The sequence below is a fragment of the Rhinolophus sinicus genome, linkage group LG11 (genome assembly GCF_036562045.2).
Source record: "Rhinolophus sinicus isolate RSC01 linkage group LG11, ASM3656204v1, whole genome shotgun sequence".
NCBI classification, from domain to species: Eukaryota; Metazoa; Chordata; class Mammalia; order Chiroptera; family Rhinolophidae; genus Rhinolophus; species Rhinolophus sinicus.
In genome coordinates this window covers 13,754,972-13,780,898 of record NC_133760.1, presented here as the reverse complement: position 1 = coordinate 13,780,898, position 25,927 = coordinate 13,754,972, and the positions used below count along the sequence as shown (strand labels likewise).

General features: G+C 37.4%; 1 protein-coding gene across 5 annotated transcripts; it reads left to right on the top strand.

Annotated features, from left to right (window-relative positions):
- Positions 1-350: 350 nt before the first annotated feature.
- Positions 351-25,927, top strand: LOC141567635 (uncharacterized). 5 transcript variants are annotated; one of them, XM_074315775.1, is made up of 6 exons: positions 362-394; positions 5,268-5,340; positions 6,971-7,124; positions 8,346-8,472; positions 8,901-8,996; positions 13,787-25,927. In XM_074315775.1, the coding sequence occupies exons 3-6, from the start codon at positions 7,095-7,097 to the stop codon at positions 15,151-15,153; spliced, it is 1,620 nt and encodes a 539-aa protein (XP_074171876.1). In that variant the 5' UTR covers positions 362-394; positions 5,268-5,340; positions 6,971-7,094; the 3' UTR covers positions 15,154-25,927. The 5 variants fall into 5 exon arrangements, with proteins under 5 accessions (XP_074171877.1, XP_074171878.1, XP_074171876.1 ...); XM_074315773.1 differs by having other exon boundaries at positions 8,898-8,996; XM_074315774.1 differs by having other exon boundaries at positions 369-394; positions 7,046-7,124; positions 8,898-8,996.

Sequence of the window (25,927 nt, the reverse complement as noted above, 5' to 3'; positions counted from 1 at the left end):
TGCTCCAGGTTTTGCTAGGGTGTGGGTATGTTTTCATTGAGTTTTTAATTTATATCCACATCCTACTTGGGTATATATACTGAGCACCTGCTGTGTGCCTAGTACATATATTAGGTCCATGCTGAAGTCAAACTTCTTTATAAACCCTGGTGGAGCTTCCACAGCGCCAATCATAAGCCCGAGCCTGCTGAAGGTACCTACAGTTCAGTCCGGGGCAGCCTGGATACACTGCCCGCCGCCACCAGCCCATCTTCAAGCCCGGGTCGACCGGCCCCGCGCTTGCGCATTCCGGGCAGCCCGTTGGGGCGGGGATTAGGGCCTCCCTACCGCGGACTACATTCCCCACTGGCCTCTGCGCGTCGTTTCCTAACGGCTTCCTTGCTGGTGTCGAGAGGTGAGTTGGTCGCGTGCATTGAGGAAATGGGCGCGGGGGCGGCGCGGGGGTGGCGCGGGCCTCTGTGTGAACCCGGTTGCAGTGACTATGGAGTTTGTGACGCTCACTGGGCACTGGGTGCCCTGGTACGTTTTCTGCCCTTCCGCTTCAGGGCCGCAAAGATCCAGCGGCCCAGAATGGCTGCGAGTTAAATGTATGAACCCCAGAGTGAAGGCCGCCAACAAAAAGACGCAGTCCTGAAAACAATTGCAATTTGCAGAACCACAGCTTAACCAGCGCCCCCTCCCAAGGAAGGTGCCGTGAACTCGGAGACGGATTCCAGCCCTGGTCTTTGTACTCTGCGCTTTCTCTCTGATACAGTGAAGGTTACCCCAGGCTCCCAGTTATTTCCTCGGTTTATGTGTGTGTGTTGGATGGTGGGAGCAAGTGTGGGAGTGAGGGTGACTTCAGTTAGCCAGCCTGCGCTGAGCTCCAAGAAAGGCTCAGTGTCCCAAAATTCCCGTCTCCTTTCCCAAACCTGCTGATCTTTAGGAAAAGAGAGAGAAAGGAGGACATGTCCATAGATACGTACCTATTTCAAGATGCGTTTGTGTCTCCTCTTTGTTCCTTGAAATGTGATTTTTATTTTTTCGGACACGGGAATATTTGATTCTCCTGTGAAACATAGAAAATCAGGTCGGACTGAAAAGAGAAAAGGTAGCCCTGCCATTAATCAGGCTTGGAGAGAAGAGACAGATAAATCCAGCTGCAAAATTAATAGAAAACATTATTTCTCCCCAGGTCATGCAGTTGTAACAAGGCCATAACGACTTTCTGTTTGAGAGATTACAGTTTAACAAAGCTGTAGGAAGTGCTCCTGACCCAGTTTATTATTTTTATTACAAAAAGTGCTCCTGACCCACTTTGCTATTTTATTACCAATTGCTAAATTACCCTCGCTTCATGGTAGCGCCCAATCTCCAATGAATCCCTCCCTCTCCTGATCTCACCTCAAAAACAGCCACCATTCCAGAATTGCCCCCACCTCTTCCTCAGAATCCTTCCGTTGGTACTCAGCCCTTTACAAGAGAGCTTTTCTCTCTCTCCATCGCATTCCAACCGTTCCTGTGGAATGCCCCCGCCCCTCCCCTTGAGTAAATAAATCTGACTATGCAGCCTTGTTCTATGTAGTCTTTAGCTGGTAAGGCTTTAACGGCTGAACTACCCTCTCCATGGACCCCGTCCTTTGCCCTTTTTTCCCAGTGAGTGATGGGGATGATGTGGGTAAGCACCTCCCCCTCTTCTTTCAAGTGGGTATTCACATGAACATTTGGCAATCATTTAATTCCTCCTGTGAGCTGCTGCTTTCTAAGCACCAGAATGGTCTGCAAGTAAACCTGAAGGGAGGCTAACTGCAGAGCCTCATTTTAGGCTGTGATTTGTTGAGATTAGTTTAGTTGGAATCATACTAGAAGGCTTTGATCTAGCTTCTCCACTGCCCTGAGGTCAAAGTAGGGAGAGATAGAGGATGATTTGATACATGACAGGGTCTTCTGCTTTTGAGGCTTTTAATGACTGGCACTGAGGTAGGGTTTTTAGTGGAGATGCCTGTGTTAATAAGGGAAGGGATTATAAGTAGAAGGGAAACAAAGACATTAGTTGAAGTTTGAGAAGACGTTTGAAGTTTTTGATGGCATGAGTTTGTTTCAGGCCACATATTTATGTGGTTTTAAGAGAAGCAGTTTAGTGTAGTGGCAATAGTATGGCTTATGGAATTAAGTCACCTGGGTTCTGATCCTAAACCTGCCACTTAGAACTGGGCAAACTTGGGGCAGTTGACGTATTTCATAGCTCTGTGAAAGGAGAGTAATGATAGAACCTACTGTGTAGGATTGCTGTGACTAAATGAAGTAGTATATGTAAAGTCCACAGATTATGCTTGACACATAAATGTTCAGTAGATTTAGTTAACTATTATGTTGTAATTCCATGTTTTTTCTCATCATCCAGATCCTAAAATTGTGAGGGTTTTGCCACATTTACTTCATCCACATAACCCGCTTTTAAAAATTGTTAATCATGAGGAATTGTCTATCAACATGAAGCTTTGGAACATATTAGTTAGCATTATAAGAAAGAACAGGACTGAGAAGCTCAAACTTTTTATGGGGAAAAAAAGAAAATTTTCTTTAATAATTATGGGAAGAAGAGTATATAGTATTGTACATCTTCAACAATGTGGCTGCCTTTCATTAAATGTCTATTTTCTACTTTAAGTGCTTTACATGTAGTGTCTTATTTAATCCTCATAACAACCCTTTGATATAGAATCTATAATTACCACCATTTTATATAGGAGGAAACTAAGGCTGAAAAATTAAGTAACACGTCCAAGATCATAAAGTTAATAACTATCAGAACTGAGATTTATATCCTGAAAAATCTGACAGCAAAGCCTATATTAGTAATTACAGCAGTATATCAAGTCTCATCATTGGGTATATTTAAAAAACAATTCTTCTGCCTTACTCAGTAATCCATCAGGATGGAGGGAGGAGATATTAATCTGATGGCAGCAAGTGCTGTCCAATTAGGCCAAATTATACTGATGCTATGGGGTCTCTGTGGAGGGAAATGGATTTTATACAGTAAGATTCATGCCTTACAATTTTCATTTTAGTGATTTTTCTATGCAAAGTGAGACTAGTAAGACAAGAAGATCCAGCAGCTGTTGGAGAGCTTTATAGGCCTCTTAACCCAAAGGATTGGTTCAGAAGCAAAATAAACCTATTCGTCAGGAAGATGTGAAAGGAGGCAGCAGTGAGACTGCCATCCGTGCTTAAAAGACATCAGTCAGGGACTTTTTGCCATTCTTTTCTAGACACTACTGCAACATGCATTAGCAAATTAAATCAGAGTTGTTTCATGAATTAGAAGCTGAAGTTAAAAAGTCAGTCAGGGGCCGGCCTGGTGGCTCAGGCGGTTAGAGCTCCACGCTCCTAACTCCGAAGGCTGCCGGTTCGATTCCCACATGGGCCAGTGGGCTCTCAACCACAAGGTTGCCGGTTTCGACTCCCGCAGGGGATGGTGGGCTGTGCCACCTGCAGCTGTAAACGGCAACTGGAGCTGAGCTGCGCCCTCCACAACTAAGATTGAAAGGACAACAACTGGAAGCTGAACGACATCCTCCACAACTAAGATTGAAAGGACAACAACTTGACTTGGAAAAAAAAAAAGGCCTGGAAGTACACACTGTTCCCTAATAAAGTCCTGTTCCCTTTCTCCAATAAAATCTTAAAAAAAAAAAAAAAAAGTCAGTCAGGAAAAATAGCTTTTTTTAGAGTATCTTGAGCTTTTTACCTCAGTTAACAGAAAACTAAAAGAAAACCTTGAACTGAGAAAGGCTTTTCCTTCGTTGGAGTGTTTGTGTACTTTAGGTTCACACTGTATTTAATATGGTGATGATGAGTATCAGTGGCTGTCTCTGTAAACATTGTAACTGGTCCTTCTAGGCAAACGTGATTTTTTTCTGTCAGAATAGTTCAATGCCACACATGTTGGGTTTTTTAGTTGTTTTGTTTTTTTTAAACGGTAGCTTCACCCATTTCATCAAAATTGTGGCAACAGCATCACTTTTTAATATCTGCATGGTTTTCAATTGTTTAATCTTTTCTCCAGTTAGAGTCTTTTCAGCTTTTGTCCATTGTAAACCATATCTGTCAGCATACCTCTGCAGACATCTTTATGTACATGTACAAATAGTTCCTTTAGTCCCAGCAGTGGAGTTTCTGGTTCACAGGGTTTAAGTGGTGCTTCACATAGTTCTTTGGACCAGCCTAGTGTCCATTTCCCCCATGACTTTGCTAATATCTGGCATCACCAGTCCTTTAGATCTCCCAACCCAATCACTATAAAAAAATTTTTTGTTGTTGTTTTAACAAGCATCACCTTAATTAGTAGTGATGTTTAGTATCTTTTGAAAGGTGATTTCTATTTTTTAGTAAATTGCCTTTGCTTAGGTTTCTCTCGGTGAAGTAGAAATCCTAGCCTTCAGAGGCAATAGCCAAAGTTGAAAGATGGCTTTTTAGTTAGAGAAATGAGGATTCAAAACAAAAGAAAGCTCTGCCACTTAATCACTATGAATTTGGGCAAGTGATTTGACCTCTGGGCATCAGTTTCCTGAGCTATTGAAAGGAGAGAAGAACTGGATTGCAGAACAGTGCCAAGATCAAAGAGTGGTGTGTATAAAGCATCCATCACATCAAAGTTCTCAGTGAATGTTTGTTGTTGACTACCTGCAGTGGTCGTGAATCCCCTCCTCCCCAGCTTGGGTACTGAAAGAGAGGGAGTGGCAAAGGATAGGATGGTGTGTGAGGTCCTGACAGGACACCCGGTAGTAGGTTTCCTGGCTGGGGAAAGGCCAGTGCAGCTTTACAGTGGCAGGAACTGCCACGCTCAGTCTGTGTGGTTTTCAGTCTTGGTGGTTAGGAATTTCAGGCAGAATCCTGGGGTCTCAAAGGATGTTCTGTGTGGTTAGTGTGGCCCTTTCTCTGCCCTGAAAAGTATGAGAGGGAGGAGGAACTGCTCAGGACAAGTCTGAATAATCTAACGTTAGGACCACATTGCCAGATGAGGAACTGGTCAGAAATCCTGCAGAAGTATCTGGTCTTCTACGTCAAGTCCATCATTGTTCACTGGGATTCTTCGGGGCTTGGATTTCTTCAGACTCCCTAAACTCTCCTCCAGTTTGTATAGATATGGGATCAATGTGGGTGCAGGGGTGTGGAATAGTTTGGAAGAAGGAGAGGAAGAGGAAAAAAAGCTCATATTAACATAAATCATTTTGGAAGCTCTGAGGCACATCCGATCTCATGGCTTCTTTTTCTTCTTCCAGATCTGACTTATCTGGACTCTGCAGTTCTCCAACAGAAATCTCAAGGACTGACCAGTTCGAAACCATGGCCCATGTAAGTTGATGTTTCTCTTTACTGAAATATTGTCGGTTTCTAGGTCATGCGTACACACTCGTTCCTTATCCTGAAATTTCCTGTGTAACAGAACTCCATCCCAAAACCTGCTCTAGTTTCTCTCATTCCTGTGAGGGTTGGGGACAAATAGCTCAGTATCCTCTCCATGAGCTCTTCCTTTTTTTCACTAGTGTAGACCATCTCCTATCTACAAAATCTTCTGTCAAGAGCCATTAGGGAATAAAAGCTTGAGGAAAATGCAGGTATTCTCTGCAGAATGTTCCCCCATTAACATTTTCCAATAGAACAGCTTTTGATTTTAATATTTAACTTCAGAGAAAGCATATTTCTCTGATGCAGTGATTTTTAGTCTAGTTTTGTGTAGGAAAAATTTATGTCCCCAACACGCAATTTAACATTTTAAAACAGTTTTGTGGACTTTTTATTGACATATAATGTACATAGAGAAAAGTGCACAAATTATAAGTGTACAGCTATATGAATTTTTATAAATGGAGTATATTTATGCTACCAGCACTCAGGTCAAGAAAGAGAATATTACGAACACTTCAGATACCTCCTTTTTATCTACTCCCTTACCTACCCAGTCCAAATGTAACCTCTATCTTGACGCCAAATACCATAAATTAATTTTACCTATTTTTAGAACTACAATGCAACATTTTTAAACAAAAAACAATGTGCAACAAAATCTTGTTTTATTCCAAATATAATTGCTAGACCATCAAAACCACCTGCTGATGTTTTGACATGCACGCAAGTATCATTAAAGGGGAAGCATATATCTGGTCCTTCTGATGATAAAGGAGGCATTAGATCATCATACTGAGGGTGAGCCATTTCTGCCATTGTGTTCTCATTGGAAATGCATTTTCACAGTACATTTCACATATAGCCCTTGGTTTTGCTCAGTATAAAATGAGTTCCTAAAAAGTTGGCAAAGTTTTGAAGAAAACTGGAGAAAGAAGCAAAGCAAGTGAGAAAAGAGTTCAGTAAAAAAGACAATGAAAATATTAAAGCCAAAGATATGTGTGCACTGACACTTATGCACTATGATCCTATACTGAGGGGAAATATGAAGCTAGTTGGAGGGTTGGAATTGATATATAATGCAGTATAATTCTTTGGTTTAAAATGATGGGAAAATAGACATCTGGTCAATACTGCAGTGTTAGGATGTCTGATTTTTAGGAATGGATTATTGATATTAAGTGGGAGATCCCAGTTTTTAACTTACTTGAATACCTGTGGTTTGGTGAAAGAATTTGATCCTATTTGACTGCTCTAGGGAAAACTCCAAACTTCTCCACACACCTGTTTCCCAAGTACATAGGATAAGATTTAGTCTCTGTGTTAAGATGTTAGGTATGTAAGGCTTTTAGGATTGGGTGGAGTCGGTAGGGATGTGATTGGGGCCTTGTATTATAAGGCCTAAATTTCATGTATTGCCTTGATATCTTTCTCAAGGCTCCAAAGGCCTAACCATGAGTTCTGCTCTCACCAGATATGCCACCATCCAACAAAAGACCCCCTGCCTGGCTAGTTCCCATAGCTAGTGCTAACTAAACCCCTCCTGGTCTATGATGTAATGGGTTTCAACCCCTGCCAGCCTGCAGAATTATGCAAACAAGCCAATTACATCCTCCCACGGGAACCAGGGAACTACAAAGGCTACCTCCCACAGACCCTGCTTGTTCGCTCTATTCCTGAGTGCAACCCCTGTGTGGCCCTGCATGAAGTGTGGTGTCCTCTACCTCTGGGCTGTGAGTATATGTGACTAATAAACTACTGGCAATCTCATCTGTCTGGTGTCAGGTATTCAGCCATCTCGTGCTATCTAGGGTAAGGGATCCCTCCCTCACCAATGGATGAATAGGAGGTGATCAGAACAGGACTGCAGATAGAGAGATCAGGAATCATCTCGGGGAAACCCTGAGAGAAAAATACCAGGAGCAAGCCCATTGTGTAGTTTTATAGGATGTGCTGGTCTAGAGCATGGTGTCTCAACCTTGGAACTATTAATATTTTGAGCCAGAGAATCTTTTATTGTGGGGGACTGTCCTTTGTATTGTAAGATGTCTGAAGGTATCCCTGGCCTCTACAATTAGATGCCTGTAACACTTAACACCCTCTCCCTGCAGCTGTGACCATCAAAATTGTCTCCAGACATGGCCAGCTGTCTTCTGGGGAGTGAAATCACTCCTCATTAAACACCTCTGGTCCAGAGTGATATCCTTCATGATTCTGTATCCTCTAACTCAGAAATGAGGAAAGGTGTTCAGTGAGGGATGATGGGTGATAAAGAGTGAGAAAGTTATCCAGATGCATAAATAAGTATTAGATGATACAGACTCTGGGAGCTGAGGAAGACTTTTGAGATTATATTGAATTAAAACATCTGAATAGAAAAAAGATTGAATCTAGTATGTTTAAAATGTGGACTACCAGATAGCAAATTTTAGAAAGTTTACTAAAGAATTGGTCGTAACAGGGAAAATGTTTATAATAAAATCTGACTTTGTGATTAATTTGAGTATGGTTTCTTAGAGATTTTATAGTATATTCAGGAGAAATTTTTAAAAATATTTTTTTTATGATCATTAAAGGAAAAAAGGTAGAAGACCTCATATTTCTTAAGGATTTATGGTGGAGACACAGCTTGCAGCAGGCTGTGTGCACTGTTTTGTTTAATTGGGATTTTTGGGGGGTTATTTTATTCATTTCTAGATATGTGTAGGTAAAAATTTAATCTTATCTGCAGCCACAGGACTATTCAAGATATGTAGCAAGCACTCTGCTTCAGTGATACTAATTTTCTTACTACCCCCTGTGCATGTCCTAAGTTTTCAGCCCTACCCTATTTGCTGCTATGTGGCCCCCTCTAAGCAATGCAATCTTCTATCTTTCCGTCTAGAAAATATTTCATTTGTTTTCGTAAGTAATATATGAGTTTGTTTTTATTCTCCCTCCACCCCCCCACCTAGGGTTCAGTGACATTCATGGACGTGGCCATAGACTTCTCACAGGAAGAATGGGAATTCCTGAACTCAGCTCAGAGAGACCTATACAGGGATGTGATGTGGGAGAATTATAGCAACTTCATTTCACTAGGTAAGGCTATTTATGCCAAATTATATTGGCCTTTTCTACTGTCAATTTCAGGACTATGTTTTGAGAAACAAGATCAATTTTGTCTTTCTGTTCCAAAGGCATGGTTCAAGCTTTGGTAGGTTGGAAATAGGCCCTTCCATTTGAACCCAGGCAGTCTGGATCCAGGTTTTGTTTTCTCAACCACTACACAAAACTGCCTCTCAACAGAGCTTGTGTGAGTTTAAATTATGTTAAGGCCTGTTCTTAACAATCTGGTATCTATTCCTTGTGGTCCTGAGGTTACCATAATATGAGTTTTCTTCAACTCCCTTGCATTTCTTGGCTCTTAGGTTTTATAAAATACCATTTTGATCTGTAGTTGACTATAAATTTAACCAAATCTGAATCTAAGAGTTTATAATTTCATGTCACGTTTTTCTTTTAAGCAGGACCTTCCATTTCTAAACCAGATGTGATTACATTATTGGATGAAGGGAAGGAGCCCTGGATGGTTGTGAGGGAAGGGACAAGAAGACACTACCCTGGTGAGTGAGGGCTTAGCAGGCATAGGGAAGTCATTACTGCAGGTAATACCAAGCTGCCTAGGGTAAAGGCACAACCTTTAGATGTTGTTGGCGATCTCTCTTCAAATGCCCATGGCCTGTGGAGGAAAGGCCTGAGATGGGGGAAGCAAATTAAAATCTTAAGCCTGAACTGACAAAGGGACTTCCTGTTGACCTTGATTACGACTCTGTTTCTTGTCTTTCATATTTCTTTCCCACTTCAAAGAGTGGAGCTGTTCTCAGTAGAAGGAAAGAAATGATAAATATAAAAACTGAAGTCAATAAAATAGAAAAAAAGGAAGAAGTAGAGAAAATTAATAAAGCTAAGAGTTAATTTCTTGAAAAGATCAAAGTTGGTAAACACCTATCTTAACTAACAAAGAAGAAAAGACAATATAAATTACTGTCAGGAATGGAAGAGGGTGTTTTCATTTCACGTCTATAGCCACTAAAAGAATAGTAAGAGAATACTATTTGTTCAGCATGTTCTTTCTTCCTTTTTTTCTCTCCCGCCTTTTTTGGATTAATCAAGTATTTTTATTTTAGCTTTTGTCTTTTTAGCATGTTAGTTATACATACTTTTATTTTTCTTCTTGTGGTTGCCCTAGAGACTAACAAAAGCATTGTTTACTTACTACTACACTGTACCTTAAATTAGTTCCTTTACATCCTTCCCAATATTATAGAGGTCTTCAAAACATTTTAATTCCTTTTATGTGTTACCCACTTTTTTGTGCTGTTGTTGTCATATATCTTAATTCCATATACTTTTTAACCTCAGCAGATCATTAATTTACATTATATTGTCAATATTATATTTACCTTTTACAGTGCTCTTTATTCTTTTCTGCATTGCTGTGCTTCTATCCATTCTAATCAAAACCACTATCATCTTCCATCAGGACAAATGAGATAGGTTTCTAATTGGTCTTCCTACTGCCCATCTTGCCCATATTCAATCCATTCTCCAGAATGATAATTATAAGACAAATCAACTCCTGACATTCCTCTTCTCAAAAATCTCCAATAGCTTTCTATCACACTTAAAATAAAAGTCACATACCTTCCCCTATACTATATAAAACTTTACATGTTATAATCCTTGCCTAAGTTTCTGACTTCATTTCGTTATTCTACTTTTTATCGTGTTAAGGAAGTAACCATGCATTCCTATTATTTTGAGTGCTTTTTAAAAAATAAGGAATGAGTGCTGAATTATGTCAGATGCCTTTCCAGTGTCTATGGAAATAATCATATGATTTTTTTATACTTAGAATAATGAATTTGATGAATTGTTCTGGTAGATTTTCTAATATTGAAGTGCCTTTGCTTTCCTAGAATAAGCCACACTTAGCTATGATGTATTCTCTTTCCATGTTCTCTCGGAGTTTTTGCATGAATTTTCATAAGTGATATTGACATGTAATTTTCCTTTACTAGGTTGTTGTGGTTTTTTTTTTTTATTTAGATATAATTATTTCTTTACTAGGCTTTTATTCCATTTTAAACTCAATTAAAAATATCTTGGAATTTTTCTTTTTAAGTGTTCTGGCCACTTGAAATATAACTGGACTATGTGCTTTCTAAATTTCTGATAATCTTCAAAATAATTTTTGGAGTAGGTCTTTGACTGCTTTCTCTACATTTCCCTAGAAACTTACCCTTTATTGGCATAGTATTTTTTTATGATTTTCAGAATATTCCTTTTTAATAATTATTTGCTAGCACCATGAACTGTGAAGGATCTGCAATGTTACCCTGCTTGCAAGCTAACCGGTTAGCCTGCCACAGTGTCGTGGATGCTGGCAGAAGACACAAGACACCTAAGCCAAAAACAAAGGATTTTATTGCTCACAGCACAAGAAGCAGCATGAACATCAGCATATTTGCATTATTTCTCTTTGCACACAAGTCCCTTGGGGGTGACATGGATGGGTGTAAATAGATACCTGAACAAGTGGTGAGCTGTGTTATAGGAGAGGAACCCAAATCTTTTATAATGGACAATAAGCATGCATGACCCTTGCTATGAGGGAGATATGACCTTTATTATACTGAACAGTTAATTAGCAAACCTGTCTGGTGGTTCAGAGACAGATACTATCTCTCCCTTCCCAGGCTGTTTGTTTTACAAACATTCTTGAAAAGATAGCCCAGAACAAAGGTGGTCAGTGCTTCTGCTTGCAAGATGTGCAAAAATCTGAGAGACCCCTGGTTAGTTGTCTCTGAATACGTAGTTTTTTATTTGTTTGAATATGTTCCTTTGTATCCTTGTTATCTTAGCTAATGGCTAATATACTTCACTGATTTCTTTTTTAAAACAACCTGGAGATTTTCTTAATTTGTGTATTAATTTTATTCTCTTTCTATTATCCACTTAATTAAATTCTGCTTTTATTTTAATTTGTTGCATTTTTCTAGGTTCCTTAGGATATTTTGTTATTCTTTTCCTAACTTTAGCGTGGGGTACCCACATACTTTCATTTCTATTACTCTAAGAACTTAAACATATCAATTATTTTCTTCTAAAATCTGTAGCTCTATTTCATAGATTCTTGATAATGTGTTTCAATATTTTCTAGAAATTTTACAACTTCAGTAGAGTTTTTAAAATTTGAAGAGAAGATGTCTCTTGGTTTTATGATTTTTATTATTTCTCATTTTGTTTCATGTGATCAGACTATTGTTTGAATCATTTTGATACTTATACGTTTATACTGAAGTTGCAGAAAAAAAGCTTTCCTATCTCTCCCATCCTATCTTCCCCCATTCTTTGCTTACTTCATTCCACATCTTGATTTTCTTCATGCAAGTCTCCCATCTGAATTACTATTTTTGAGCTCAGATTTAACATAGTGTTTAGTTTTCTCTATTGCACTCAGGTGATACCAAGCCCCATTCCATATTTGACAGTTATTCCGATATGCTCGATATTTCCCCATGTCTTTTTACTCGTGATTTCATAAGCCTGTCAATGTTAGCATGATTGAAAAATATTTGAAATCATTTTCTGGGAAGTACAGAAGTTGCTTTGGATATGTAGAATGGAAAAGAGTCCCTAGGGAAGATATGAAGGAGCAAAGTTTGAGTAAATGTAGCATTGATAAGCAATAATATAAACTCTACTGGAGATACATCATTTTAGTACAATATAAAAGAGTAGAGACAGACGTATGTATTTGTTAATGATTATATAGTTATGGGAATTAAATGAGTGACAGCTATTGTTATGTAATGGTAAATGAACTTAGAGCTTGTTTCTGCTACTGGGGAAACTCAGGAATAAGAAACTAACAGAATAACAAATGAGAAAATTAATACATATATTATTCCAAAATTGGGAAAAGTAGTACAAAGCAGAGCAACAGATTGCTGGGATAGAGCATAAAGTGTATAGACTTAAATGGGGTTAGCAGGAATAGCTTTCCTGAATACATGATTTTTGTTTTGAGATCTGAGGATGAAAAGCCAACGATGCAAAGTCGGAGGATTTCTCAAAGACGGAGCAACCTGTGAACTGTCCTATTTAATAGGAACAGTTGTATCATTTTTTTTAAATGTGTCTTGTACTGAAAAGAGGCCTTTATGACATGAAAAGAGAGAGTAAATGGGAGAGGAGTTGGTAAGCAGAAGCCTTATTATCCCTGCTCAGGTATTTATATTTTATTCTAATTGTAAAGAGAAATGATTGAAAACGTTTAAATAGAGGGACTCAAACATTGATCAGCATTGGAATCATTTGTTGGAGAATATAAATAAGAACAAAGCGAACACATGCCCAGGACTAGTCCTATAGATTCTGTTTCAGTCAGTCAAAAATACCTCTGTGTAGTTTTAACAAATCTTCAGATAATACATATCCTCACTTAAATCAGGCCTCTATTGACTTAACTTGTTTTCCCAACCACCAGGCTCACATCCTTTCCTGGACTTTCCTTGTTCTCTATTTCCTTTGCCTTTTTTTGAAATGTTTGAGAATATAGCCTGTTCCATAATACAGTTAATAATCCATAATACAAATTAGCTTAATAGTGATACAAAATAGGGAGTGATATCAGTATAATGTGGAAATCAGTTGGTTCACAGCTAACTGTAGCAGAAGTGCCTATTTTCTTAGTTGATTGGAGCCAGAATTATAGAAGTAGATTTATAACATTCAGTAGTAAAGGCAAAAGCCTTCAGTTTGATGCTTTGTTATAAGCCCTTCCACCTCTATATTAAGCAAATTAATACTAAATGCCTGCACCCAGGACTCCCTCCCCAGAGATGTACATAGTCAACCTTGCATCGCTCCTAGCTAAAGACACGTTGCACTTCACCCCATTCCCACCTTCATGGTAGCCTCACTGGCTCAGGGCTTTATTTTCATGTGCAAAGTCTCAGCACCTGAAATCTGACATTTCCACTTCATTTTTGTGTGTTTAATATCCATGAAGAGGCCTTTAGCTATACCGAGCTATCTTCTGCGTTCCCTTGAGATACCAATTATTACATTTGTTTGTGCTCTGCTAATAAAGTTGGATAGACTAGAGTGGTCTTCTCTAGTCCTATTTTTTGGTGTGTAACTTTGCAGAAGATGGGTTGTTGTTTTTTGTTTGTTTGTTTGTTTTAGATACACATATGTGGTATTGTAGCAGAAATGCCCATGTTCTAGAGATGTCTAATTCGTTCACTTGTAATAGGCATTATTTTAGGCATCTTTTATTTCTCTATGGAAGTTTTCTTTGTTCTGGAACAGGAAAATGCCATGTCTTTGCTTTCTTATTTTTCAGATTTGGAGTCCAGATGCAAGACCAATACTTTATCACCAGAAAAGGATATTTATGAAATATATTCGTTCCAATGGGAGGTAATGGAAAGAATTAAAAGCTATAGCCTTGAGGACTCCATTTTTAGAAATGATTGGGAATGCAAAAGCAAGATTGAGGGGCAAAAGGTACCACAAGAGGGATATTTTGGGCAAGTGAAAATTACTTCTGAAAAAATGACCACTTATAAAAAGCATAATTTTTTTGCTGGATATCAGAGAGTTCATAATGGAGAAAAGTTATATGAATGTAAGGAATGTAGGAAGACCTTTATTCGTCGTTCAACACTTAGTCAGCACCTGAGAATTCACACTGGTGAGAAACCTTATAAATGTAAAGAATGTGGGCAGGCTTTTAGACAGCGTGCACACCTTATTCGACATCACAAACTTCATACTGGTGAGAAACCCTATGAATGTAAGGAATGTGGGAAGGCCTTTACAGTGCTCCAAGAACTTACTCAACATCAGAGACTTCATACTGGTGAAAAGCCCTATGAATGTAAGGAATGTGGAAAGGCCTTTAGAGTACATCAGCAACTTGCTCGACATCAGAGAATTCACACTGGTGAGAAACCCTATGAATGTAAAGCATGTGGGAAGACCTTTAGGCAGTGTACACACCTTACTCGACATCAGAGACTTCATACTGCTGAGAAGCTCTATGAATGTAAGGAATGTGGGAAAGCCTTCGTATGTAGTCCAGACCTTAGAGTACATCAGAAAATTCATTTTGGTGAGAAGCCCTATGAATGTAAGGAATGTGGAAAGGCGTTTAGAATATGCCAACAACTTACTGTCCATCAAAGTATTCATACTGGTGAGAAACCCTATGAATGTAAGGAATGTGGAAAGACTTTTAGATTAAGACAACAACTTGTTCGCCATCAGAGAATTCATACTCGTGAAAAACCCTATGAATGTATGGAATGTTGGAAGACTTTCAGTAGTTACTCACAACTTATTTCACATCAAAGCATTCATATTGGTGAGAGACCTTATGAGTGTGAAGAATGTGGGAAGGCCTTTAGGCTGCTCTCACAACTTACTCAACATCAGAGTATTCATACTGGTGAGAAACCTTATGAATGTAAGGAATGTAGAAAACCTTTTAGACTGCTCTCACAACTTACTCAACATCAGAGTATTCATACTGGTGAGAAACCCTATGACTGTAAGGAATGTGGAAAGGCTTTTAGACTTTATTCATTTCTTACTCAACACCAGAGAATTCATACAGGTGAGAAACCTTACAAATGTAAGGCATGTAAGAAGGCCTTTAGACAGCATTCACACCTTACTCAACATCAGAAAATACATAATGGAATTTAATACAAGAAAGCCTTCAAATGTACATTATGTTATAGAACCTCACAAAATTCACTTTTGAGAAACTTTGTTTCATGCTTACATTGAAGCATAAGAAATTTTATATTACAGAACAAAAGTGTTGCTTTAAAAGCCTTCATTCGAACATTTTTTATCTTCAAATTTATGAGAGAATAATACAATGAATATAGGAGAATCTTTAGCTTCATTCATCATTGTCTCCATTTCACCACTTTATTACCAGTGTGTTACTGGACAAGGTACTTAAATTTCTGTGCCTCATTTTACTCACTTGTAAAATGGTGATAACAGTACCTATATATATTATTTATTGCTGTGTAATAAATGATGACAACGCAATAGCTTAAAATAATACACATTTATTATCTCACAATTCCTATGGGTCAGGAATCTGGGCATAACTTAGTTGGGTCTTCTGCTTCAGGGTCTCTCACAGGCTAAAATCGAGGTTTTAGCTGGGGCTGGGTCTCATCTGAAGGCTCAACTGGGGAAGGGATCCACTTTCAACCTCACATGGTTGTTGGCTAAATTCATTTTCTTGAGCGCTATTTCACTGATGTTCTCAGTTTCTAATTGGCTGTTGGCTGAAGGCTGACCTCAGTTCCTTGCCACATGGGCCTCTTCAACATGACTGCTAACTTCATCAAAGTTTGCAAGCCAAAAAGGCAGTAGAGTCTGCTAGCATCATAGAAGTTATAATCTTGTGTAGTCTTATCACTGAAGTAATAGTTCATCACTTTTGCTGTCTTCTACTGCCTAGAAGCAAATTACTAGGTTGCCCCCACGTTCAAAGGAAGAGGATTACACAACAGTGTGAATACTCGGAGGCAGGGACCATTGGGGCCAATCACAGTTAGCCTGCTACACTGTGTGATAGAATTGTTGTAGGATTAAATAGTTACTACTTGGAAAAATAGCCACATAGCATGTTTTCTGTAAATATCTGTAACTGTTATCATTAGTATTAGTGAATTCATATGCAAGAAATGTCCTGTAGAAGTAGTAAATGTAAAAAAGCCTCCTGTTACTCACTGCTCAGCACTTACTAAATTTAAGATAATTTATTCTGGGTAAAATCTAGGAGGTTATATTGAATGTGAGTTTTCCAACACGCGCTGCACCAGAAATTTCATGCTGAAAACCTTACAAATTTCATGAATATTAGACTGAGAATACAACTGTTGAAGAATCAAAGAGAAACATGAAATTATTTTCCCTTAATTTCCAAAAGTAAATGTTTTATAATCCCTATTGTCTGAGTATCATTCAAGATTTAATTAGAAACTATCAAAACGATGGCAAAAAGGAAACTAACCACTTGGAAATTTAATATTGTGTGTGCATGTTCATGTGTGTGTTTGTGTGTGTATAAAACTCTTGTATAAAAGAAGGAAAAGATCATTTCATTACAGTCAATATACTTTTTGATGCTCAAGTTGCCCTATCTTCAACTAGTGGAAGTTGGGTCTTTTGATATGACCCCAATAGTAGTTAGTTTACTCGGTTATGGCTGTAGAATTTGGTCGGCTATGCATGATGCTTGGACACCATTTCATCCTGAAAATTGATAAATGGGTCAGGGGAGTAATTTATTTTGCTTTTGCCACATGAACCAAATTTCATGGCCTCCAAAAGCTCACAAATTAAAGTATTTTTTTAAAATCTAACCAGTAAATTTAGAGAGATTGATAGGATTAGAAAAGTTACCATTTTCTAGTTCCCTAATGGAATAATAAGTCCAGAAAATGATCTTCAACTGCTATTAAAACTACTAGGTGAAAGATTTTATTGTGAGAACATTATAGTGAATTTATCAAACTGACCACCTCTGAGTCCTCTGATCAATTTTAACCTCTATAAAAGTGGGACTAGCATCCGACAATATGCACTTCCTGATATAATGCAATAGGAAGTACACACCACTACTTACAAAGCCTTATTGCCAAAATTATAAACTGAAGGAATCAAATATTTAAGTCAAATTCTTTGAAACCAGGAATTTGGGGAATAGATGAACAAAGGTAAATGGCACCACAGGGAAGCATCCAAGTAGATCCAGAAGGTGTAAAATTTTACGAAACAAACAACCAGCTTTCTTCCAAGTGGGTGGCATGAAAATGAAGAGCACTGTTAACATATAAAAAGAGACAAGCGACATAGCAACTAAATTTAATATGTGGGCATTACTTGGACCTAGTTTGAACAAAATGTAAAAACATTTGGAGACAGTGGGGGAAAGGTGGACAAACACCGCATATTAAATGGTATTTAGAAATAATTGAAAAATTTAAAAAGGGGGGGAAGGTAAAGGGAAATAAGAGGTTCAGATTTCTATGTGTAAACCAAATCATGGGGATGTAAAGCAAAGCATAAGGAATATAGTCAGTAATATGGTAATAACTATGTATAGTGCCAGGTAAGTACTGGACTAGTCAGGGGGATCACTCCTTAAATTATATAAATGTCTAACCATTATGTTCTACACCTGAAATTAACAAAATAATATTGAATGTCAATTGTAATTGAAAAATTTAAAAGGGAAAAGGTGAAGGGGAATAAAAGGTTCAAATTTCCAGGTATAAAACAAGTCATGGGGATGTAAGGTACAGCATAGGAAATATAGTCAATAACATTGTGATAGCATGTTACAGTGTCAGATGGTTGCTGGACTTAACCATGGTGATCACTTCTTTAGGTATGTAAATGTTGAATAACTATGGTGTACCCCTGAAACTAATATAATGTATGTTGGCTATGTGTTAATAAAAAAATCTTAAAAAGATAATAATTTTGTCAGGGATGATATCAATGTGATTACCAAGAAATAAGACCTGTTGTTAGACATACATGATTACATGCTTATGAAATGACAAGATGTCCAGATTTGTGTTAAAATACTCCAGTAATAGAAAAAGAATTGGCAAAGAGAACTGGAAAGGAGATTGGCAAAATGTTGATAATTAAAGTGCAGTGGTTTGTATATGGGAGCTCATTGTTCTAATATTTCTACTTTTCTATGTGTTTGGAGTTTCAATAAAATGTTTAAAATCGAAACTGAAATTACAGACTACTTAGAAATGAGATGCCTGCGTATCTAAACTTGTCAGATATCGCCAAAGTTCTATTCAGTGAAAAATGAATACCCTTTAATGCACTAAGGAAACTTCGTTTGTGGGCTCAGTCTTCATCTTCTTCACTTATCCACAGCTATCAACTCTGGGCCTGTCACATACGTAAATGTATCAAAGGAATGAATAAGCATTTATATCAAGAAATCAGAAACAAAACCAACACAAGAGAAGCAAAGTATAATTAAAAGGATAAATTGAGGAACTAGACAGTTGATTTTTTTAAAATAAATTTTTATTTTTCAATTATAGTTGCCATTCAGTATGTTGGATTTAGGTGTACAGCATAGTGGTTACAAATTTATATAGCTGATGAAGTGATCCCCCTAATAAGTCTAGTACCCACCTGGCACCATACATAGTTATTACAGTATTATTGACTATATTTCCTATGCTGTACTTACATCGCTGTGACTATTTGCAACTGCCAATTTGTAATTTTGAATCCCTTCACCTTTTACACCCACTCCCCTAAGCCCCTCCATTCTGGCAACCATCATTTTGTTCTCTGCATCTATGAGCTTGTTTCTCTTTTATTTTGTTTTTAGATTCCACGTATAAGTGAAATCATATGGTATTTGTCTTTCATTGTCTGACTTATTTTACTTAGCATAATATCCTCTAGGTCTATCCATGTTGTTGCAAATGGTAAGATTTCATTCTTTTTTGTGGCTGAGTAATCTTCCGTTGTATATATGTACCACTTTTTTATCCGATCATCTATTGATGGACACTTAGGTTGCTTCCGTATCTTGGCTGTTGTAAATAATGCTGCAGTGGATATAGGGATGCATATATCTTTTCGAATTAGTGTTTTGGATTTCTTTGGATAAATACCCAGGAGTGGAATTGCTGGGTCATAAGGTAGTTCTATTTTTAACTTTTTGAGGAACCTCCATTATGTTTTCTGTAGTGGCTGCACCAATTTGAATCCCCATCAACAATGCAGGAGGTTTCCTTTTTCACACATCCTTGCCAACACTTGTTTGTTAATTTATTGATGATAGCCATTGTGACAGGTATGAGGTGATAACTCATTGTGGTTTTAATTTCCATTTTTCTGATGATCAGTGATGTTGAGCATCTTTTCATATGTCTGTTGTTCCCTTGGGAGAAATGTCTATTTAGGTCCTCTGCCCCCTTTTAAATTAATTGCATTGTCTTTTTGGTTTTAGTTGTGTGGGTTTCTTATATATTTTGAATATTAACCATTTATCGAATGTATCCTTGGTAAATATCTCTCTCCCATTCAGTAGGTTGTCTTTTCGTTTGGTTGATGATTTCCTTTGCTCAAACTTTTTAGTTTGATGTAGTCCCATTTAGTTTTTCTTTTGTTTCCCTTACCTGAAAAGACATAACCCCCAAAATATTAATAAGAGCAATCTCAGAGAGTTTACTATCTGTGTTTCCTTCTAGGAGTTTTATGGTTTCAGGTCTTATATTTAAGACTTTAATACATTTTTAGTTTATTCTTGTATGTGGTATAAGAAAGTGGTCTAGTTTCTTTTTTCTTTTTTTTTTCTCACATGTATCTGTCCAGTTTTCCCAACACCAGTTATTGAAGAGACTGTCTTTACCCCTTTGTATATTCTTGCCTTTTTTTGCCATAGGTTAATTGACCATGTGGGTGCGGGTTTATTTCTGGGCTCTCTATTCTTCTCCATTGATCTATGTGTCTTTTTATGCCAACACCATGCCATTTTTAATGATCATAGCTTTGTGGTAGCTTCTTCAATTTCTTTCTTCAATGTCTTACAAATTCCAAATACAGGTCTTTTACCTCCTTGGCTAGATTTATTCGTAGGTATTTTATTCTTTTGATGCAATTGTAAATGGGAGTGTTTTTTTAGATTTCTCTTTCTGATAGTTCATTATTGGTGTATAAAAATGCAACCAATTTCTGAATGTTAGTTTTGTATCCTGCTGCTTTACTGAATTCATTGATCAGTTCTAATAGCTTTTTGGTGGACTCTTTAGGATTCTGTAGTATCATGTCATCTCGAAATAATGACAGTTTTACTTCTTCCTTTCCACTTTGGATGGTTTTGTTTCTTTTTCTTGTCTGATAGCTGTGGCTAGGATACTAGGATACTAGTATACGATACTTTACTATGTTGAATAGAAGTGGTGAAGGTGGACACCCTTGTCTTGTTCCTGATCTTAAGGAAAATGCTTTTATCTTTTCACCATTGTTTGATGTTAGCTGTGTATTTGTCATACATTGCCTTATTATATTGAGGTATGTTCCCTCTATCTCCACTATCCTGAGAGGTGTTTTTTAAAAAATCATAAATAGATGCTGGAATTTGTCAAATGACTTTTTCTAAATCTAGTGATATGATCATGTGATGTTTATCCTTCATTTTGTGTATGTTAATTGATTTGCAGTATTGAATCAATTTTGTATCCCAGGAATAAATCCCACTTGATCATGGTGTGTGATCTTTTTACTATACTGCTGAATTGATTTGCTAATATTTTGATGAGGAGTTTTGCATATATGTTCATCAGGGATATCAGCCTGTAGTTTTCTTTTTTTGTAATGTCTTTGGTTTTGGAATCAGGATAGTGCTTGCCCTTAAGCTTGGGAGACTTCCTCCCTCTTCAGTTTTTTGGAATATTTTGAGAAGCATAGGTGTTAATTATTCATAGAATGTTTGTTAAAATTCACCTGTTAAGCCATCTTGTCCAGGATTTTCGTTTGTTGGGAGTTTTTTGGATTACTGATTTGATTTCATTAGTAGTTATCGGTCTGTTCAGAATTTCTGTTTCTTCTTGATTCAGTCTTGGAAGATTACATATTTCTAGGAATGTATCCATTTCTTCCTAGTTGTCCAAATTTGTTGGCATGTAATTTTTCCTAGTATTTTCTTAAAATCCTCTGTATTTCTGTGGTGTCACTTCTTTTTTATTTCTGATTTTATTTATTTTGGGCCCTCTCTCTTTTTTTCTTAATGAATGTAGGTAACATTTATCAGTTTTGTTTATCTTTTCAAAGAACCAGCTCTTAGTTTCGTTGTTCTTTTTTATTGATTTTTTTTGTTTTGTTTTGTTTTTGCCTCTCTTTCATTTTCTTTTGCTCTGATCTTTATTGTTTCTTTCCTTCCACTAACTTTGGGCTTTGTTCTTCTTTTGTAATTGTTTTAGGTGTATGTTTAGAAAGTTTATTTGAGATTTTTCTTGTTTCTTTTTTTTACATAACTTTTATTGGGGAATATTGGGGAACAGTGTGTTTCTTCAGGGCCCATCAGCTCCAAGTCGACCTTCAATCTAGTTGTGGAGGGCGCAGCTCACTGGCTCATGTGGGAATCAAACCGTCAACCCTGTTCAGAGCTCGCGCTCTAACCACCTGAGCCATCTGGCTGCCCCAGATTTTTCTTGTTTCTTGAAGTAGGCTTATATTGCTATGACTTTTCCTCTTAGAACTGCTTTTGCTGTGTCCCATATATTTTGGGTTGTTTTGTTTTGATTATCATTTGTCTGAAGGTATCTTTTGATTTCTTTCTTGATCTCGTTGTTAACCCATTCGTTGTTTAGTAGCATGTTATTTATCCTCTATATGTTCGTGTGTTTTTAGTTTTCTTCTTATTGATTTTTAGTTTCATACCACTGTGATTGGAGAACATGCTTGATATTATTTCAGTCTCCTTAAATTTATTGAAACTTGTTTTGTGGCTTAACAAAGCCACAAATGTCCTGTAAAATGTTCCATGTGCATTCAAAAAGAATGTGTATTCTGCCGTTTTGGGGTCAAGTGTTCTAAAAATGTCAATTAAATCTGTCTGGTATAATGTGTCATTTAAGGCCACTGTTTCTGTCTGGATGATCTACAGAGGGTGCCAAAAACATGTATACACATTTTAAGAAAGGAAAACCATATTAAAATTGTAATAATCAACATATACCAATAACAAAAGATGAATACAAGTCATATTTGACTTCTGCAATTACAAGAGTTGCACAAAGTGGTAACCATCAGCATCCAGACACTTCTGATTATGGCAAACTACTGCTTGAGCAACGTCGACCAAAGTGTCCACTTGTATACATTTTTTTTGGCACCTCCGGTATTAATTAAAGTCAATGAGATGTTGAAGTCCCCTAATATAATTGTAATACTCTCATTCTCTCATTTTATGTCTGTGAATATTTGCTTTATATGTTTAGGTGCTTCTACATTGGGTACATAAATGTTTACAAGAGTTGTATCATCTTGTTGGATTGATCCCTTTAATGTTAAGAAATGCCCGACTTTGTCTCTTGTTGCAGCCCTTGCTTTGAAGTCTATTGTGTCTGATACAGTATTGTAACCCCATCTTTTTTTGCTTGTTTGTTTCCATTTGTATTCAATATCTTTTTCCATCCCTTTACTTTCAGTTTGTGCACACCTTTGGGTCTGTAGTGGGTTTCTTGTAGGCAGCATATGTAAAGGTCTTTTTTTCTTATCCATTCAGCCCCACTATCTTTTGGAGCATTTAAACCATTTACATTGAAAGTAATTGTTGATAGGTATGTAGTTATTGCCATTTTATTATTCATATTTTTTATCTTTTTTTTCTTCTTTTTGAAGAAGGCCTTTTACCATTTCTTGTAATACTTGTTTGGTGGTGGTGACCTCCTTTAGCGCTTTCTTGTCTGGGAAACTCTTCATCTGTCTCTGGATTCTAAATGATAGCTTTGCTGGGTAGAGTAATATTGGTTGTAGGTCCTTGCTTTTATCACTTTGAATATTTCCTGCCAATCCCTTCTGGCCTGCAAAGTTTCTGTTGAGAAATCAGCAGTCTTATGGGAGCTTGCTTGTAGGTAACTAACTGCTTTTCTTTTCTTTCTTTCTTTCTTTTTTTTTTTTCAAAAACAACAACATTGTACTTGCTTTTTTTTTTTTTAATTTTTAATTTTTATTGGGGAATAATGGGAAACAGTATGTTTTTCCAGGACCCATCAGCTCCAAGTCAAGTTGTTGTTTTCAATCTAGTTGTAGAGGGACAGCTCAGCTCCAAATCAAGTCATTGTTTTCAGTCTAGTTGTGGAGGGTGTAGCTCAGTGGCCCATGTGGGAATCGAACCGGTGACCTGGTTATTATGAGCACTGTGCTCTAACCAACTGAGCCAACCGGCCACCCCCTAACTGCTTTTCTCTTGCTGCTTTTAAGATTCTTTGCCATTTTAATTATGATAAATCTTGGTGTGGGCCTCCTGGAGCACCTGGCTCAGGTTCATCTTGTTTGGGACTCTCTGCACTTCCTGGAGTTGTGTGTTTATTTCTGTTGCCAGGATAGAGAAGTTTTCAGTCATTATGTTTTCAAGTGGGTTTTTAATCCATTGCTCTCTTTTTTCTTCTTCTGGGACCCTTATGATGCAAATATTGTTACATTTGATGTTGTCCCACAGATTTCTTGAATGTCCTTATTTTTAGGATTCTTTTTTTTCTTTTCTGATTGGGCGTGTTCAGCTTTTTTCCCCAAATCTCTGATTTGGTCCTCTGCTTCATCTAATCTGATGTTGATTCCATTTAATGTATTCTTGATTTCAATTATTATATTCTTGATTTCTGACTGGTTCTTTTTTATGTTTTCTATTTCCTTGTTAAAGTTCTCATTGAGTTCATCTATTCTTTACCTAAGTTTACTTGGCATTTTTATAATCAGTGTTTTGAATTCTGTATGGTAGATTGCTTGCCTCTGTTTTGTTTAGTTCTTTTTCTGGAGTTTTCTCCTGTTCTTTCATTTGGGATATGTTTCTTTCTCTCCTTATTTTGGCTGCCTCCCTGTGTTTATTTCTACGCATTAGGTAAATCTGCTACATCTCCCAATCTTGGCAAGGTGGCCTTATGTAGTAGGTGTTGAATAGGGCCCAGTGGCACAGTCTCCCTTGTCACCTGAGCCAGGTGCTCCAGTAGTGTCCATTGTTTGGGTTGTGTGTGCCCTCCTGTTGTAGTCAAGCCTTGATTCTGGTAGGCATGTCAGTGGTTGGGATTGATCCTCAGGCTGACTGTGAGGACTGGCCATGACTACAGTGGATGAACTTTTGTGTGGGGGCCTATTTCACAGAATGGGATTTGATGTAGCAGGGTTCTGGTGCCTGCTGAGTCCACTCCTGGGTGTGTCATTTGTGGAGCTAATTGCATGGTCCTCTGGTATAGCCCAAAGCTGGTCACTTGGTGTATGGGTTCTGAGGCCTCTTGAGAGGGGCTTTGGTGCCAGCGTAAGTCAGCTGCTGCCTGTGTCCGGTCCATCATCACCTGGTGGCAGCCACAAAGGTTGATCTGTGGTTGGTATCTGCCTGTGCTGGGTTTGGAGGCACCTGGGAGCGGCTACACTGCAAACCAAGGCTGGCTGCCATTAGTGTTGGGCTGGGGTCTGCTTAGCAAGAGATGCTGGGCACCTGGAGACCAGCCACTGCTTGTTTGTTGTTTGTGGACCTTTCAGAGATTTTAGGGATGTCTGCAACATGGGTCAAGGTTAGCTGCTTGTGAGGAACCTTAACTGCATGTTAGTAATGACTATATTTTGGCAGGTCTAGTCCTGGAATAGAAAATGAAAGAGAATATGTTTAGACCATTAAGAATGATAAAAGTAATGTAACTATAGATTATCAAAAGAAATTTTGTTTTAATTATAAGGTAATACTATATGTACACATATATATGTACTATATGTGTTTCAATATATGTAAAAATATAGAGGGATTACATTTTTCCATAAGAATATGTTGTCACAATTAGCTCTGCTATAGAATTCAAACAGACCAACAAACAAATGTGTGGGTATAAAGTTTCTGTATAAGAAAAAAATCTGATAGTTGTACTGATAAAAGTCTTAAGAAATAGATGATCCTCTATTTAGAGATTTTACCAATTAATACTGCACAGCTAAAATAATCCTGATGCAAAGTAGATGAAGATAGCTCCTGAAAAGCAAACTCTAGACCAGCTTTATTTATGAAGATTCTATTTTTCATAATTCTAAGATATACTTAGAATTACAAAGTCAATCTTCACTAGTAGGTCAATGTGTTGCCTTTCCCAAGTACCAGCTATCTCCAGAAAACCCGTGTTTAACATAGCATAAGGCCTTAACATAACATTCTCCATAAGTTTGCTTCAGGGAATACTAGTCCTTGGTGATATTTGAAAAAATAAAAAGATTTCTTGGGAAAAAGTGTAAATGAAGCAAAGCAGAAAAAAATCTACTTTTGGGGAAATCCAAGTATACATTATCAGCTTGTCAAGGATATAGTAAAGAAATTTTTATTTATTACAGAGTATCTCAAGCTTACTTCATTGTGGAATTCTCACTCCCAGTAGCTACTAACATCTTTAGAATGTAAACCATTTTGGTAGATGCTACCAATAACCACAATGAATGTCTTCAAAGATATCATTTCAGACATTATGGGTGAGTAGATTGTGTTGGGAAGAGGTGAGGAAGGACACTTTTCTTTGCAGTTCACATCACACTCTGAAAGTAGATTCCTGCTTGAAAGGAGGACTTGTGGTTTTTAATAGAATAAAAAGATTCCAGCCTGGTCCTTGATATGTATATATTAAACATGTTTAAATAGTCTATTAAACAGTGTTTAGGACATAAATGACTTTTCATTGTAATAAAAAGGCTACATGAAATACCA

Coding starts and splice junctions, on each gene's coding strand:
- LOC141567635 (XM_074315773.1), top strand. CDS start 7,095: ATGAAGTGTGGTGTCCTCTACCTCTGGGCT. Junction 8,473..8,897: donor TAGCAACTTCATTTCACTAG/GTAAGGCTATTT, acceptor TTTTCTTTTAAG/CAGGACCTTCCATTTCTAAA. Junction 8,997..13,786: donor GACAAGAAGACACTACCCTG/GTGAGTGAGGGC, acceptor CTTATTTTTCAG/ATTTGGAGTCCAGATGCAAG.